The 19441-nt window shown below is 41.6% G+C and overlaps 1 protein-coding gene across 1 annotated transcript in view; it reads left to right on the top strand.

Annotated features, from left to right (window-relative positions):
- ccdc92ba (coiled-coil domain containing 92Ba) overlaps positions 1-13234 on the top strand; it is a 45102-nt gene extending 31868 nt beyond the window's left edge. The window contains exon 4 of the mRNA XM_061919181.1: positions 7908-13234. Coding sequence (XP_061775165.1) covers positions 7908-8584 — 677 coding nt within the window. The 3' untranslated portion in view covers positions 8585-13234. The remainder of the gene's footprint in view (positions 1-7907) is intronic.
- The last annotated feature ends 6207 nt before the right edge of the window (positions 13235-19441 follow it).

Genomic DNA, 19441 nt, shown 5'->3' with positions numbered 1-19441 from the left:
CCCTTTAGGGGTCGCGGGCGCCTATCTCAGCTACAATCGGGCGGAAGGCGGGGTACACCCTGGACAAGTCGCCACCTCATCACAGGGCCAACACAGATAGACAGACGACATTCACACTCACATTCACACACTAGGGCCAATTTAGTGTTGCCAAAGAAGTATTTTATTTATTATTGGTTAGCTTCAGAATAAAAATGATATAAAATATAAGACTTATACTCTAAAAATGTTGGTTTACTTAAAAAATACATGCATTTAGTTGTATTCAGTGTTAAAACATATGATACGGCTCTCACGGTAATACACTTTTAAAAATGTGGCTTTCAAGGCTCTCTCAGCCAAAAAGGTTCCCGACCCCTGGTCTAGCGCAAACCTGGGCAAATTAAGGCCCGGGGGCCACATGCGGCCCGTTGAGCTTTTCAATCTGGCCCGCCGGATATTGCCGAATCATTTTTTTTCATCTTTAAGATGTAAACTGTAGCTGCCATTATGATGTGCAGAGATGTTTTCTAATGACCGTAATTCTTGAACTATACAAAGTATTTTAATGCTTGGAATCTGCACTTTTGCATGATTTACTAGTTACTATGGTAATCGAATTAGTTACTATGGTCACCTAAGTCACAGCAGCTCAGACGGGGCACCAAGCAGTGTGGGTTTGGAGTGTTTCCACAGAGTGTTTCCAGACCGGCAGGCCTAAAATGTGGGTGTCAGGGACAGACACGGAAGGAGATTTTTACAACAAAGTCCTAAAGCTTAGTGATGTATCAGATTGTGGGTGGGTTTTTTCGTGTTCTTATTTCGCTGTGTTTGTTGCATTTCGCTTGATTATAAAATATGTCAATTGACAGGGGGGGTGACGTTCATATGTTGTCAATATTCAGTGTTTTATCCTTCATAGTTAATATTGTAAATCCCACATTCTTTATTTTCATGTACAATCTGGGTGTCTCATTCCTTAAAAAAATTAAAAATTCCATTCCGTCATATTTTTTTTTAGCATTCAATTAGACATTATTGTGAGGTTTTGTTCCTAAAAATCAGATATACCGGCTATCAGACACATTTTTTTCCCTAAATTTGGCCCGCCGTGGCAAAATAATAGCCCAGGCCTGGTTTAGATTCCTGTTATGGTAAATGGAAAATAGGTTATACTTGTATAGCGCTTTTCTACCTTCAAGGTACTCAAAGCACTTCGACACTATTTCCACATTCACACACACATTCACACACTAATGGCGGGAGTGAAGTGAATTATATTTATATAGCGCTTATTCCTCAAGTGACTCGAAGCACTTTACATAGTGAAACCCAATATCTAAGTTACAATTAAATCAATCAATCAATCAATCAATGTTTACTTATATAGCCCTAAATCACTAGTGTCTCAAAGGGCTGCACAAACCCCAACACAAACCACTACGACATCCTCGGTAGGCCCACATAAGGGCAAGGAAAACTCACACCCGGTGGGACGTCGGTCACAATGATGACTATGAGAACCTTGGAGAGGAGGAAAGCAATGGATGCCGAGCGGGTCTAACATGATAATGTGAAAGTTCAATCCATAATGGATCCAACACAGTCGCAAGAGTCCAGTCCAAAGCGGATCCAACACAGCAGAGAGAGTCCCGTTCACAGCGGAGCCAGCAGGAAAACGTCCCAAGCGGAGGCGGATCAGCAGCGCAGAGATGTCCCCAGCCGATACACAGGCGAGCAGTACATGGCCACCGGATCGGACCGGACCCCCTCCACAAGGGAGAGTGGGACATAGGAGAAAAAGAAAAGAAACGGCAGATCAACTGGTCTAAAAATGGAGTCTATTTAAAGGCTAGAGTATACAAATGAGTTTTAAGGTGAGACTTAAATGCTTCTACTGAGGTAGCATCTCGAACTTTTACCGGGAGGGCATTCCAGAGTACTGGAGCCCAAAATGAAAACGCTCTATAGCCCGCAGACTTTTTTTGGGCTTTGGGAATCACTAATAAGCCGGAGTCCTTTGAACGCAGATTTCTTGCCGGCACATATGGTACAATACAATCGGCAAGATAGGATGGAGCTAGACCGTGTAGTATTTTATACGTAAGTAGTAAAACCTTAAAGTCACATCTTAAGTGCACAGGAAGCCAGTACAGGTGAGCCAGTACAGGCGTAATGTGATCAAACTTTCTTGTTCTTGTCAAAAGTCTAGCAGCCGCATTTTGTACCAACTGTAATCTTTTAATGCTAGACATGGGGAGACCCGAAAATAATACGTTACAGTAATCGAGGCGAGACGTAACAAACGCATGGATAATGATCTCAGCGTCTTTAGTGGACAAAATGGAGCGAATTTTAGCGATATTACGGAGATGAAAGAAGGCCGTTTTAGTAACGCTTTTAATGTGTGACTCATAGGAGAGAGTTGGGTCAAAGATAACACCCAGATTCTTTACCGAGTCGCCTTGTTTAATTGTTTGGTTGTCAAATGTTAGAGTTGTATTATTAAATAGAGGTCGGTGTCTAGCAGGACCGATAATCAGCATTTCCGTTTTTTTGACGTTGAGTTGCAAAAAGTTAGCGGACAGCCATTGTTTAATTTCATTAAGACACGCCTCCAGCTGGCTACAGTCCGGCGTGTTGGTCAGCTTTAGGGGCATGTAGAGTTGGGTGTCATCAGCATAACAGTGAAAGCTAACACCGTATTTGCGTATGATGTCACCTAGCGGCAGCATGTAGATGCTGAAGAGTGCAGGGCCAAGGACCGAACCCTGGGGAACTCCACACGTTACCTTAACGTAGTCCGAGGTCACATTGTTATGGGAGACGCACTGCATCCTATCAGTAAGATAAGAGTTAAACCAAGTTAAATCAGTGTGGGTGGCACTAGGAGCAGGTGGGTAAAGTGTCTTGCCCAAGGACACAACGGCATTGACTAGGATGGCGGAAGCGGCGATCGAACCTGCAACCCTCAAGTTGCTTGCACGGCCGCTCTGCCAACCGAACTATACCGCCCGGGAGCCCCTATACACAACCCATTAGGAGCAAGGGCAAAGTGTCTTGCTCAAGGGCACAACGGACGTGACGAGGTTGGTAAAAGGTGGGGATTGAACCAGGAACCTTCAGGTTGCTGGCACGGCCACTCTCCCAACCGCGCCACGCTGTCCCCTGTTAGCCCCGCCCACTAACTTTGACGGCTGAGTTTGACAGATAAAATAAATTCATGAAGCGCTGAGGTTAATGAAATAATTAATACAATTTAGAATTCATTACACATTTAAATAATTAAATATGTGATTAATTACAACATTAACAAAGGATATGTATTTTTACATCATTTTTTATCACACATTCACATATTTAATTCCAGTTATAATGAATTATTGATACACTTAAATACATATTTTAATGATTACTTATTTTGTTAGACCAGACCTGGGCAAATTAAGGCCCGGGGGCCACATGAGGCCTGTTGAGCTTTTCATTCTGGCCCGCTGGACATTCCCAAATAATTTTTTTAAATCTTTAAGATGGAAAGTATAGCTGCCATTATGATGTGCAGTCATGTCTTCTAATGACCGTAAGTCTTCAACTATACAAAGTATTTCATTGGTTGGAATCTGCACTTTTGCATGATATACTAGTTAGTATGGTAATCTAATTAGTTGCTATGGTCATCTAATTAGTTACTATGGTCATCTAATTAGTTACTACGGTCATCTAATTAGTTACTATGGTCATCTAATTAGTTACTATGGTCATCTAATTAGTTACTATGGTCATCTAATTAGTTGCTATGGTCATCTAATTAGTTGCTATGGTCATCTAATTAGTTACTATGGTCATCTAATTAGTTGCTATGGTCATCTAATTAGTTACTATGGTCATCTAATTAGTTACTATGGTCATCTAATTAGTTACTATGGTCATCTAATTAGTTGCTATGGTCATCTAATTAGTTACTATGGTCATCTAATTAGTTACTATGGTAATCTAATTAGTTACTATGGTCATCTAATTAGTTACTATGGTAATCTAATTAGTTGCTATGGTCATCTAATTAGTTACGATGGTAATCTAATTAGTTACTATGGTCATCTAATTAGTTACTATGGTCATCTAATTAGTTACTATGGTCATCTAATTAGTTGCTATGGTCATCTAATTAGTTACTATGGTCATCTAATTAGTTACTATGGTCATCTAATTAGTTACTATGGTCATCTAATTAGTTGCTATGGTCATCTAATTAGTTACTATGGTCATCTAATTAGTTACTATGGTAATCTAATTAGTTGCTATGGTAATCTAATTAGTTACTATGGTCATCTAATTATTTACTATGGTCATCTAATTAGTTACTATGGTAATCTAATTAGTTACTATGGTCATCTAATTAGTTACTATGGTCATCTAATTAGTTACTATGGTCATCTAATTAGTTACGATGGTAATCTAATTAGTTGCTATGGTCATCTAATTAGTTACGATGGTAATCTAATTAGTTACTATGGTCATCTTAACAGTTACTATGGGAATCTAATTAGTTACTATGTTCATCTTTTTAGTTGCTATGGTCATCTAATTAGTTACTATGGTCATCTAATTAGTTACTATGGTCATCTAATTAGTTGCTATGGTCATCTAATTAGTTACTATGGTCATCTAATTAGTTGCTATGGTCATCTAATTAGTTACTATGGTCATCTAATTAGTTGCTATGGTCATCTAATTAGTTGCTATGGTCATCTAATTAGTTGCTATGGTCATCTAATTAGTTACTATGGTCATCTAATTAGTTACTATGGTCATCTAATTAGTTGCTATGGTCATCTAATTAGTTACTATGGTCATCTAATTAGTTACTATGGTCATCTAATTAGTTACTATGGTAATCTAATTAGTTGCTATGGTCATCTAATTAGTTACTATGGTCATCTAATTAGTTGCTATGGTCATCTAATTAGTTACGATGGTAATCTAATTAGTTACTATGGTCATCTAATTAGTTACTATGGTCATCTAATTAGTTACTATGGTAATCTAATTAGTTGCTATGGTCATCTAATTAGTTACGATGGTAATCTAATTAGTTACTATGGTCATCTAATTGGTTACTATGGTCATCTAATTAGTTACTATGGTCATCTAATTAGTTACTATGGTCATCTAATTAGTTACGATGGTAATCTAATTAGTTACTATGGTAATCTAATTAGTTGCTATGGTCATCTAATTAGTTACTATGGTAATCTAATTAGTTGCTATGGTCATCTAATTAGTTACTATGGTCATCTAATTAGTTACTATGGTCATCTAATTAGTTGCTATGGTCATCTAATTAGTTACTATGGTCATCTAATTAGTTACTATGGTCATCTAATTAGTTACTATGGTCATCTACGTCACAGCAGCTCAAACGAGGCACCAAGCAGTGTGGGCGGGAAGCGTTTCCACAGACGTGGAAGGAGATTTTTTTACAACAAAGTTCTAAAGTTTAGTGCTATACAGAATAGAATAGAATAGAAAGTACTTTATTGATCTCTGGGGGAAATTCAGCAAATATCAGATGTATCATATTTTAGGTGGGTTTATTTTGTACCCTTCGCGTTCATATTTCATCTTTTGTTGCATTTTTGTTGCGTTTCACTTTATTGTAAAATATGTCGATCGAAAGGGGGTGTTTCATTCATAAGTTGTCAATATTCAGTGTTTTATTCTTCATAGAAAATTGTAAAATTCCATTACGTTTTTAGCATTCAATCAGACATTATTGTGAGGTTTTGTATTAATGTTCCTAAAAATAGATATACCGGCCCCCAGATACATGTTTTTTATCCTCTAAATTTGACCACCTGAGTTAAAATAATTGCCCAGGCCTGCATTAGACACAGCAGGTTATCGTCCACCTCTAACCCACATTGTGTTCGCTTCATGAGTGTTTAGTGCAGTGGTTCTTCACCTTGTTGGAGGTACCGAACCCCATCAGTTTCATTAGCACATTCACCGAACCCTTCTTTAGTGAAAAATAAAATGTTTTTTTTTTTCAAATTCAAGCCAAAGTTATATGTTTTCGGTAACACTTTAGTATAGGGAACATATTCTAAGTAACAAAGACTTAAGTTAGAGACTTTTTTGGACACTAGGGGAACATATCCTAAGTAAGAAAGACTTAATTTAGAGTTATTTGGTCAGGGTTAGAGGGTTAGGGCCAGGGTTAGAGGGTTAGAGCCAGGGTTAGAGGGTTAGGGTTATAATCAATCAATCAATGTTTATTTATACAGTCCTAAATCACAAATGTCTCAAAGGACTGTACAAACATCCTCGGAAGAACCCACATAAGGGCAAGGAAAACTCACACCCAGTGGGACGCCAGTGACAATGATGACTATGAGAACCTTGGAGAGGACCTCAAATGTGGGCAACCCCCCTCCCCCTCTCTAGGGGACCGAAAGCAATGAATGTCGAGCGGGTCTAACATGATACTGTGAAAGTTCAATCCATAGTGGCTCCAACACAGCCGCGAGAGTTCAGTTCAAAGCGGATCCAAGACAGCAGCGAGAGTCCCGTCCACAGGAAACCATCCCAAGCGGAGTCGGATCAGCATCGTAGAGATGTCCCCAACCGATACACAGTCCATGCCGAATAAGACATTAATAAGTACTTAATAATGACTAGTTAAGAGCCAATATGTTACTAATTTGCATGTTAATAAGCAACTAATTATTGGTGAATGTTCCCCATACTTAAGTGTTACCATGTTCTTTTTACTGGTGCACAAAATAAACCGTGCATGAACATCACCTTGTTCAAAGAACAAAACCAAAACAGTGCATGAACTCACAACAAATTACACACCTGCAAATCAGCAAATTCTGCTGTTGCCAAGGGAGTAGGTTTGATTTTGAGATTGGTGGGGACACAAAAGTGCTCCAAGGCAGCACTCTGAAAGTTTACTTTTTTTTTTTTTTTTTACATTAGCAATCATAACTTCACGTCATGCAGATGTTATAGGGTAAAGCAACTAAAATGAAAGCAAAGGAGACAACTTGGAAGAGTTATCATCTTTACTCTTTAGTGTAGTCTGTAGTGTATCCAGTTTTCTTTTCATTGACATCCTTCAAAACCTACAGCACACACGCACGCAAACAGACACAAACACAATGTAAATCACAGCACTGATATTAAAATCCATCTAGCTGCCGTGTGCCCCATCCATCCCATTCATTTTCTACCGCTTATTCCCTTTTGGGGTCGCGGGGGGCGCTGGCACCTATCTCAGTTACAATCGGGCGGAAGGCGGGGTACACCCTGGACAAGTCGCCACCTCATCGCAGCTACCGTGTGCCAGGAACAACAAATACCGAACATGTTGACAACTTACACTTACAAGTTAAAACTTACAACTTACACTGACAGTTGCACTGCCTCTCGTCCGCTCGCTAGCAATTAGCATGTAGGCTAGCTTTTACAAGCAGAAGGAGTGACAGCGGGGACAGCCAATCACACGTAAGTTAGCATGAAACCGGCAACCAATCAGGGAGCGATATTTAGGTTAGAGGCGGGACTTCTATCAGAGACCGACATTTAACCCTTTCTGTGCCATAATCATTGACTAAACATTACGGGCAGCGCTTGTATTGATAGTGACTACACAGTAGCGGCTGGATATTGGTAGGGACGTGTCCCTAGCGTCCCTACCCAATTCTACGCCCTTGGCTGTTGCCGTACCCGTAACACGCCGATAGGGAGAAGTTTTTATTTACACGAGGAGTCGGGTGTGTCTTGACCTCCGCCAAACCCCTGAGCCCGACTCACCGAACCCCTAGGGTTCGATCGAACCCAGGTTAAGAACCACTGGTTTAGTGTAAGAAGTGTGACGTAACCCCTGTCACATAATTAATTATTGCATCATTTCTTTTGTTCAGAGATCCAGGAGGAAGAGGAGGTGCTGGAGGAGCGCTGCAGGGATGTGGAAGAGCGTCTGGCAGAGCAGGACTGCACCATAGTAGATATCCGCAAGGAGCTGGGCCACAAAGGCGCCCTCGTGGGAGCCCTGCGCGCCAATCTGAAGGAGAAAGAGCGCCACTTCCTGGAGGAGCTGAAGCGGCGCAGCCACTGCTCCACCATCCTGAACACGGAGCTGCAGAAACAGACGGAGGCGGCGGCGTACCTCTCCTTCCAGCTGCACGCCGCCAAGCAGAAGCTGCAGCATCAGCGGCTGCAGCAGAGACAGGCGCTCCTGTCCAGAGCCTCCGCTCAGGGTCCTCAGTGCGTCTCCCCGCCAACGACCCTTTCCTCCCCCGTGGTGAAGCCCAAACGTAAGAGCGCCAGGGCCTCCTCCAGGGTGGAGCGCGCCCGAGAATGCGTGCCCACGGAGAAAGTGACGGGCCCCGCCGAGCCGGCCGCCATGCCGGACCCCGCCCTCTTCCTTCACCCCTGGAGGGTCAGGGTGCGCTCCAGGCCAGGTCTGATGCAGACGCCACCTCCGGGAGGGGATGGGGAGGAATCAGGAGACCAAAGTGCTGTGGCGCCACAGGAGCTTGCAGCCAGGCTGGTGTCTTCAACTGCAGCGCCCCCTGCTGCTGAGACGAAGGCAGAGTAGCAACATTCTTACCTTTCGCTTCCGTCAACACTGTTAAATTGACTGAACTGAGCTCCTAGGTAACACTTTTTTAACAACATAATGAACAGGAACGTGTCACTTTAACTAAGTCAGTGCTTGAATGGAGGAGAACGACGTGTTTACACGGGTGTCGCTTGTACACCGCGGGGGCCTTATCCCAAAGCAATCGCTTTTTCGTCCATTTTTGGAACGCTCTTCTTTTCAGAACAACTGTGAGCTGAACCTGAACGCGGAAAATCGGTGTTTGTGTGACTGAAGACATCTGCAACATTTCAAACCAAGCCATGCGTACTTATTGCGTCGTCATTGAGTTCAATAACTTTAACCGGTCAACTCTATTGATTCCCTTATTAAGCATATGAAATCACACTAATATGCAATATTATACACATTTTGTAGAACACACACTGTAAAATGTCAAACATATCCGCAAACAAACACTTCTTAGAGACATTTTAAAACAAGTTGGCATATTTTGAATAGAAAAAACGTGTTTTGTGCAGCAGGTTAGCGTGTGTCAACAAAATGTTTTGTGTGTTTACTTTGTAGAAACAGGTGACACCTTTTGTGTCCCAAACAGACACAACTACGGTAATTTTGCTTACTTCCCTTTTATTTAACTTTTAGGGAAAATGGAGAGTTTGCTGACTGCATGTTTTGGTCAATGATATTTTGTTTCATGGAAACTAAATATTGGTTTATTTAGAAATAATACACAGTTGTTAATTAATATTGCACATAGTTATTATTTTACAATAATAATAATTATATAAAAACATCTAATGTAATATTTATTATAACAATTATAATATAAATTATTTATATATCACATTATTAATGATTAATTATTTAACTATTAACTGAAAAAAACTCAATTGACTGAGTGTGTTGAAAAAGCCTCAACTGATCCAGGTTTGATTTTTACTACCCGTCAAACAGTTCATTTTTAAAATCAGATTATTCACAGGTTACTACTCGCTTGCATAAATAAAACAACTTTAAAAAAATACCTCAACATTTGAATACAAATGCAATTTTATTGTTACAATGTCGCACAGGAACATTTTGTGTACAAGCAGATCATTTCTTGGCTCAAAAGAGTTTCATCTAAAATATTTTCAGCATTTATTTTGAAGTGAAATTATTTTCCAATATTAAATTAAAATAAACCATTCGCTTTTTCTTCTAAAATTCCTTTTCATGAAAAGAACATTATGTGACCCAAACATACATTGACCTAGTTGCTTTTTTCGTAAGGTTTGTTATGCAAAGTAAGCTATTTTAGTTAGCATAGCCGGATGTGACGCACCATGCTATTATTGTGAAGGCCGGAAGCGTGTGACATGTTGGTGAAGAGTTGGTCCTTAACGAGACTTTGGGTGGGCGATACTGGGACTTTTTGTATCGATTTGATACCAAGTAATACTGGTACCGATACCTTTTAGTCGAAAGTCCATCCATTTACTACCGCTTCATGAATTTTTTTATTAATTTGTTTATTTTGCCTCTGGTTAGTTGATTCTGATTATGTGAACACAGGAACATTATGCAAAGTGTTTTCATGACAGAATATTAGGGGTGGGTGATATGGATAATTGATTCGATACCAGGTCAATACATAGCAAGTATCGCCGATACTGATACTTATAACTTGGAAGTCCTGATCATTGTATGCTTTTGTGAATTTTGCCTCTCGTTAGTTGATTATGATTATGTGTGAACACAAAAAAGTAATGAATTAATTACAACAATTTAAAACAATACAATAGTACATAAATAAAAAAATATACCTTGTTACGTTCTACTACACAGTTTGAGAAAAAAAGTCACAATTACATATTTAAAAAAAAAAAAGCAACAATGTCACAAAAATATAAAAAATAAAATGTTAACCCAACAACTTCCATTAAATGCAGATATTGGTTAAAAAAAAACATGGTCATTAGTTGGAAGAGCAGAGAGTCAAGGGTCAACGTGGGCAGCAGAGAGAGAAAGGAGTATCAGTCCCATCATGCTAGTATCGACCCAATTCCAATACCCACCTTGGTTTCATCTAGTGGTTAGAGTGTCCGCCCTGAGATCGGTATGTTGTGAGTTCGAACCCCGGCCGAGTCATACCAAAGACTATAAAAATGGGACCCATTACCTCCCTGCTTGGCACTCGGCATCAAGGGTTGGAATTGGGGGTTAAATCACCAAAAATAATACCCGGGCGCGGCACCGCTACTGCCCACTGCTCCCCTCACCTCCCAGGGGCTGCACAAGGGGGGTGGGTCAAATGCAGAGGAAAAATTTCACCACACCTAGTGTGTGTGTGTGACAACCATTGGTACTTTAACATTTTTTTTAACTTTAATACCATGGCTATTTAAATTAGAAGTGCAGAAGTGCGTCTCTACCCCTGCTACTACTTTTTTCCCAGCTATGCTAAAGGTGAGTTAGCGGTGGCTAACTCTGCTAACTCTCCACATATTTTCTTTATTCCGTCTCTGGGAAAGCTGCACCGGATTAATCCCAGCGATGTAACTGATATGTGGCGCAAGCTCAGTAGTAAGGGAGCACGTTTTCATTTGCAACAGACCCGACAAGAGATCTCTTTTTCCCACCAGTCACACACTTCCGGCCTCCACAATAACGGCATGATTGTCCATATGCGCTAACAAAATGAAACATGTCTTTACACAAATGAGGACCTCTGGTGTAGGAATGAAGCAAACTTATAATAATCCTACTGTCAATGTGTTGTTTTGTAATTTTTAATATTTTTATGTATATCCAATACGCCATTGGAATGGTGGCTTCATAATAAGACAAACAATTAAACAAAGGATTAGTTTTAGAAAAAATGTAATCTATCATTGGGGATTTCATTTTTGATGTGAGTAGTGGCGATTCTAGCTATGGGCAGGAAGGAGGTGGAAAAACAGGTCAGGACATGTGTCAGATGGGTGTCCTCTACAGGCCTCCGTACTGCTCACAAGAAGTGGATACAACAATGGACGGGAGATGATCTCTGTCAATAGGAACAAGGAAGCGCGGACACATTTGATTGGTCAATCAATCAATGTTTACTTATATAGCCCTAAATCACTAGTGTCTCAAAGGGCTGCACAAACCACCACGACATCCTCGGTAGGCCCACATAAGGGCAAGGAAAACTCACACTCAGTGGGACATCGGTGACAATGATGACTATGAGAACCTTAGAGAGGAGGAAAGCAATGGATGTCGAGCGGGTCTAACATGATACTGTGAAAGTTCAATCCACAATGGATCCAACACAGTCGCGAGAGTCCAGTCCAAAGCGGATCCAACACAGCAGCGAGAGTCCCGTTCACAGCGGAGCCAGCAGGAAACCATCCCAAGCGGAGGCGGATCAGCAGCGCAGAGATGTCCCCAGCCGATACACAGGCAAGCAGTACATGGCCACCGGATCGGACCGGACCCCCTCCACAAGGGAGAGTGGGACATAGAAGAAAAAGAAAAGAAACGGCAGATCAACTGGTCTAAAAAGGGAGTCTAATTAAAGGCTAGTGTATACAAATGAGTTTTAAGGTGAGACTTAAATGCTTCTACTGAGGTGGCATCTCGAACTGTTACCGGGAGGGCATTCCAGAGTACTGGAGCCCGAACGGAAAACGCTCTATAGCCCGCAGACTTTTTTTGGGCTTTGGGAATCACTAATAAGCCGGAGTCCTTTGAACGCAGATTGGTGCCTTTGAGCGCTACTCAGGGACCAATTCGGTTGGCCAAAATCTGGCAGAAATGACAAAATTTAGGCACGAGGAAGAAATTCAACAATACCAAAGGGGGGGGGGGGGGGGTCCTGCCCAGCGCGCCATTAAACCTAGAAGCACCACTGCTTGTGACCCTCACCCAATCTCTTAAAAAGACATCATGAAGCAATATATTTCTATCTGTCTCTTCTAAAGACGTTTTAATTGTTATAGATTTATGTTTTTAATGTGTTTTGCTGGAACTGGTTCACTCGACGCCTACTTAGCATCACACGCTGCTGGCCTCAAACATGTTATTCCACACACGACTGCCAACTAAAACACACATTTCATTTTTCGAGCTGGCAAAAAGTGGGTCTTTTCTTTTTTAAAGGACAAAACGACTGCTCCGGTAGACTTTCGTTTGACCGCAGGAGTTCTGAGCTAAGACTGTTAGGATCGCTGCGCGCATTCCAAAAATGAAACGTCAGGTAGATTCAAGTTGTCGTAGCACTAAATGTATACTGTATGTACAGTATTCCACTCTCTCAGCTCTTGTTTACCATATGGATGACTTACAGAAAGGACTCTTTTCAAGTGCTGACGGAAGCATTTTACATTTCTTTTTTTTTTATATATAGCTTTAAGACTATAATCATCCACTTGCTACTTTTAAAACTATATTGCTCTACTTTTCCCACGTGAAATTAAGTCCGTTTGAAAATGTCTTCCATCTTTATAAGGACCCTAAAGCATACGGCATCTGACATTTGACCTATTTGATGTGTGGTCCCCAACATGAGAGCTTCTTCCTAGTACGTCGTTGAGTGTTGATTGATAACCGCGTCATCAAAAGCTTCCCATCGCACTGTAAACATGATTGGAATAAAAACCAATACCTGTCTCCATGCTATTTGCTGTTTTTTTTTATGCTTAATTATACACTCACTGTGTCAAATCAAATTGTTAAGAATGTTTCAGCCCTTGTAAAGTACAAAAAAAAGTTGCATTAGTTCAATAATAATAATAAGTCATCATAGCGCAATATGTAATATTCCAAATGGTCCCTCTGATTTTGGAAATACGTATAATTTACAAAGGTACTTCTCTACACAGAGTATACTTTATTGTGAGTAAATGATGGCCATTATTGTACTCCATGTTTTATGTTTCAATGTGTCTTATCCACGCTTTTGTATCCGTCTCCTTATAACAATGTCACCCGGGTAGACTTTCGGGGGTCATTCCACTCTTCACAGGAACAGCTGATGGAGTCTCGTCAAACTAGGTCAAAGGTCGCGAATGGATGGACTCTGTATTTGGGCTGCAGATTGCTTTTTATCAGTACATTTGTTTTGACACTCTTCAAAGGACGTTCATTTGTCGGCCAAAATAGTTACGACAGGGGTGTCCAAACTTTTTTTCACTCTGCCACACACTGAAAAATTAGAGCATGCATAAAGCATTTCAAAACCAATACAATATATAGATTGTTTTTTAAAATTTAAAGGCACTCCTATACCGGGAAGGTCTGAGACTTAAAGTGTTAAAAAAAAGTCATATTTCATTACTATTACTTTTCATAATTCAACGCTTAAATCTCTAGATCAGGGATTGGCAACCTTTACCACTCAAAGAGCCATTTTGACCCGTTTCACAAAATAAAGAAAACTATGGGAGCCACAAGACTCTTTTGAAATTAAAATGAAATAACACAGCGTACAAAGTTTTTTTTTGCTTTGTGCTAGGGATAACCAGGGGTCTCAGACAGGCCGCCCACACCTTAATATGAAAATTTAATATTAGTGCGGCCCGCGAGTTTTATTTGAATGCCGCTTGAAAACATCACATTTGCCAACCATCTCAATTTTTCCGGGAGACTACTGAGTTTCAGAGCAACCATTCTCTCGACTGTCTGCTGGTTTTCACCCAGACAACAACAATAAGGGCGTGCAATGATAACCATGCGTTTAGCGCCTTCTACAACCGTAACAAACAGCTTAACCACCCATTCACATGTTGTATTTGGCTTCTGCAGACACACATAAGCGACTGCAAGGCATACTTGCTCAACAGCCATACAGGTTACACTGAGGGTTGTGATATAAACAACTTTAGCACTTTTACTAATATGCGCCACACTGTGAAACCACACCAAACAAGAATGACAAACACATTTCGGGAGAACATCCGCACTGTAACACAACATAAACGCAACAGAACAAATACCCAGAATCCCATGTATCCCGAACAAATCCGGGCTACATTATACACCCCCGCTACCACCTCAACCGACGCACGGAGGGTGGGGTGTGTATAATGTAGCTCGGAAGAGTTAGGGATGCATGGGATTCTGGGTATTTGTTCTGTTGTGTTTATGTTGGGTTACAGTGCGGATGTTCTCCTGAAATGTGTTTGTCATTCTTGTTTGGTGTTGGTTCACAGTTGGGCGCATAGTAGTAAGAATGTTAAGTTGTTTATATCGCAACCCTCAGTGTAACCTGTATGGCTGTTGAACAAGTATGCCTTGCAGTCGCTTGCGCGTTGAGTCAGCAGCTGCACACTAGATGTGGCCGGCCGGCACTCAGTTACCATAGTATTAAAGCGGATGCGATGATATGGTCAAAAGGACGTTTAAGACATTGCTATCACGGCACGCCCTCAATATTGTTGACCGGGTGAAATTCTGAGAATGTTATCCTGGGGAGATTTCTGGGAGAGGCACTGAAATCCGGAAAACCTCCCGGAAAAATGGCGGGTTGGCAAGTATGCAGCTGAGCCACATCAGAGTGATCCAAGAGCCGCATGCGGCTCCGGAGCCGCGGGTTGCCGACCACTGCTCTGGATCAACTTCATGTCTATCTGTCGATATAATGTAAAAATATATATTTTTTATGCTTCATGCCCTTTTTGGCAAAAAAATAAATCCTGTTTTCTATGGCAAAAACACATAATATGGAATATTTTTCATCAGATTTTTTAAGTGTTTTTTTTTTGCATTGGAGCCTCAAACAAGTCAATAATTCATAACAACATTGTTGCCATAGTATTATTTTTTGGAAAAAAAAAAAACCATAAGAGCCCCACTCATAAAAGTGTTAACAAGTCAAACATATTTTTTTTTACTTTTAACACTTAAGTCTGTAGCTCATATGTGCCAAACTCAAGGCTCGGGTGCCAGATCCGGCCCGCCACATCAACGGTCCTCTCCAAGGTTTCTCATTGTCCCATTGGGTTGAATTTTTCCTTGCCCTGATGTGGGATCTGAACTGAGATTGTTGTTGTGGATTGTGCAGCCCTTTGAGACACTCGTGATTTAGGGCTATATAAATAATTGATTGACCTATTACCTCCCTACTTGGCACTCAGCATCAAGGGTTGGAATTGGGTGTTAAATCACCAAAAGGATTCCTGGGCGCGGCCACCGCTGCTGCTCACTGCTCTCCTCTCGGGGAGGGCGTGTGACGTTGCACGTGTGACGTATGTAAGAAGGTGCGCTTGTTTTATTCCTCTGTGAGAAAGAGAGACAAGAAAGAGGGAGAGACCCATGCAGTTTAATGCCCGCAGCTAAAAACAACTGCGTGAGAACGTATACTCGAATATCACGATACAGTCATTTTCTATATCACACGGAGACAAACCCGCGATATATCGATATATCGCCCAGCCCTAAATTGAACCCAAGACTGCTCAGGACCTTCATTTGTGAGGCAGACGCACTAACCCCTCTTCCACCGTGCTGCCCATGTCGTGTAATGCCCGCAGCTAAAAGCAACTGCGTGAGGACGTATACTTGAATATCACGATATAGTCATTTTCTATCTCGCACAGAGACAAACCCGCAATATATCATGTATATCCATATATCGCCCAGCCCTAATTGGTACTTTAACTTTAATAGAATAGAATAGAATAGAATAGAATGTACTTGATTTATCCCTGGTGGAAATTCAGCACCACAGTTTGCTCATAATAGACAATAATAATATAATAAATAATATAATTTAAATCATATATTATATATATTATATAATACAGGGGTGCCCACACTTTTTCTGCAGGCGAGCTACTTTTCAATTGACCAACTCGAGGGGATCTACCTCATTTATATATATCATTTATATTTATTTATTTATGAAAGAGACATTTTTGTAAACAAGTTAAATGTGTTTAATGATAATACAAGCATGTGTAACACATATAGATGTCTTTCTTTCACAAAGACAAGAATATAAGTTGGTTTATTACCTGATTCTGATGACTTGCATTGATTGGAATCAGACAGTAATGATGATAACGCCCACATTTTCAAATGGAGGAGAAAAAAAGTTGTCCTTTCTGTACAATACCACATGAAAGTGGTTGGTTTTTGGCATCTAATTCATCCAGCTTCGATACACTTTACAAGAAAAACATTGGCGGCAAATTCCGTAGCTTGCTTGATTGACATTCACGGCACCCGAGGGTGTTGTGAGATGACGCTGGCTGCTGCCAGTTCATTATTATGAAAAAATTACAGAGAGGAAGGCGAGAAACACTTTTTATTTCAACAGACTTTCGCGCCGTCCCTTCCGACAAAACTCTAAAGGCCGACTGCACATTTCCTATCTTCACAATAAAAGCCCTGCTTCATGCTGCCTGCGCTAACAAAATAAGAGTCTCGGAAAACTGGCGTGCACAAGCGATCCCTCAGAAAGCTTTCTTTAGAGTTTTGTCGGAAGGGACGGCGCGAAAGTCTGTTGAAATAAAAAGTGTTTCTCGCCTTCCTCTCTGTCATTTTTTCATAATAATGATCTTGCAGCAGCCAGCGTCATCTCACAAGACCCTCCGGTACCGTGAATGTCATTTAAGTGACGTCTTGGTGAAGATTGATGATTACAAATTTTTAGATCTATTTTTTTTAAAAGCCTGGCTGGAGATCGACTGACACACCCCCCGCCGTCGACTGGTAGCTCGCGATCGACGTAATGGGCACCCCTGATATAATATATGAAAATATAAATATATTCTACATATTTTACATTTAAGTGCAGTCAAGAAGGAACATAGGCAATAGACGGACTGATTGATGGCTGTCCGTATGAAAGACCTCCTTTGTCGTTCCGTGTTGCATTTTGGGAGTCCAAGCCTTCCACTGAACGTGCTCATTCTCTCCGCAAGGTCCGAGTGTAGTGGGTGGGAGGTGTTGTCCATAATGGCTAAGAGTTTTGCTAGACTTCTTCTCTCTTACACCACCGCCAGAGAGTCTAGCTCCACTCCCACCACGTTACTGGCCTTCTTTACCAGCTTGTCCAGTCTGTTTGCGTCCCTCACTCTCAGCCCGCTGCCCCAGCAGGCCACGGCGTACAAGAAGGCGCCCACCACCACCGACTCGTAGAACATCTTTGTACAGAGGTCGAAGGATCCTAGCCTCCTGAGGAAGTAGAGGCGGCTCTGTCCCTTCTTGTAGAGTGCCTCAGCGTGTTTTGACCCATTCAGCTTGTTGTCGATTTTAAGGCCTAGTGAAATGAGATTTTCTTATTCAAACGGGGATAGCAGGTCCATTCTATTTGTCATACTTGATCATTTCACGATATTGCCATATTTTTGCTGAAAGGATTTAGTAGAGAACATCGACGATAAAGTTCGCAACTTTTGGTCGCTAATAAAAAAGCCTTGCCTGTACCGGAAGTAGCAGACGATGTGCGCGTGACGTCACGGGTTGTGGAACTACTAACATCCTCACATTGTTTACAATCATGCCCACCAGCAGCGAGAGCGGTTCGGACCGAGAAAGCAACGATTTCCCCATTAATTTGAGCGAGGATAAAAGATTTGTGGATGAGGAAAGTGAGAGTGAAGGACTAGAAAAAAAAGGACGAGGGCAGTGGGAGCGATTCAGATGTCATTAGACACATTTACAAGGATAATTCTGGAAAATCCCTTCTCTGTTTATTGTGTTACTAGTGTTTTAGTGAGATTATATGGCCATACCTGAAAGTCGGAGGGGTGTGGCCACGGGTGTGGTGACTGCCAGTGTCTCCGTGGGAAGCCACGCTTCTTGACAAGGCAAGGCAGCCGGGCTGAGATTTTTTTTTCTCCTCTCCTCCACGGTGTAAGCATCCGACGGTCGGGGGTGGCCGGTGAGAGGAGGCAAGAGAGTCCGCAGCTGCAGGAAGAACGACGCAAACTCTCCGCTCATGTCTACGGTAAGAGCCGACTTATTGCCACCATTTTCTCACCGAAACCTACCGGTTGACATGTGGTAGGGAACCATGTTCGCTTGACCGCTCTGTTCCATAGTCAGCTTTCGGGAATGTAAACAAGGAAACACTGGCTGTGTTTGTGTTGCTAAAGGCAGCTGCAATCCACCGCTTTCCACCAACAGCATTCTTCTTTATAGTCTCCATTATTAATTGAACAAATTGCAAAATATTCAGAAACACAGATGTCCAAAATACTGTGTAATTATGTGATTAAAGGAAACGACTTTTAGCCGTGAGTGGTGCTGGGATATAATGTCCGCTCCAACCAATAACGTCACAAGCACGCGTCATCATTCCGCGACGTTTACGACAGTACACTTTGCGCGAAATTTAAAATTGCAATTTAGTCAACTAAAAAGGCCGTATTGGCATGTGTTGCAATGTTAAGATTTCATCATTGATATATAAACTATCAGACTGCTTGGTCGGTAGTAGTGGGTTTCAGTAGGCCTTTAAATAAATAGCCGGGGGTTGCAAATGGGGCTTCACGGTGGCAGAGGGGTTAGGGCGTCTGCCTCACAATACGAAGTTCCTGCAGTCCTGGGTTCAATCCCAGGCTCGGGATCTTTCTGTGTGGAGTTTGCATGTTCTCCCCATGAATGCGTGGGTTCCCTCCGGGTACTCCGGCTTCCTCCCACTTCCAAAGACATGCACCTGGGGATAGGTTGATTGGCAACACTAAATTGGCCCTAGTGTGTGAATGTGAGTGTGAATGTTGTCTGTCTGTCTGTGTTGGCATTGCGATGAGGTGGCGACTTGTCCAGGGTGTACCCCGCCTTCCGCCCGATTGTAGCTGAGATAGGTGCCAGCGACCCCAAAAGGGAATAAGCGGTAGAAAATGGATGTAAAAGATTCACAACTATCGAGGAGCTGGT

The sequence above is a fragment of the Nerophis ophidion genome, linkage group LG13, assembly GCF_033978795.1.
Source record: "Nerophis ophidion isolate RoL-2023_Sa linkage group LG13, RoL_Noph_v1.0, whole genome shotgun sequence".
NCBI classification, from domain to species: domain Eukaryota; kingdom Metazoa; phylum Chordata; class Actinopteri; order Syngnathiformes; family Syngnathidae; genus Nerophis; species Nerophis ophidion.
Note: the sequence above shows the minus strand (reverse complement) of the source record. Positions and strands in the feature narration are given on the sequence as shown.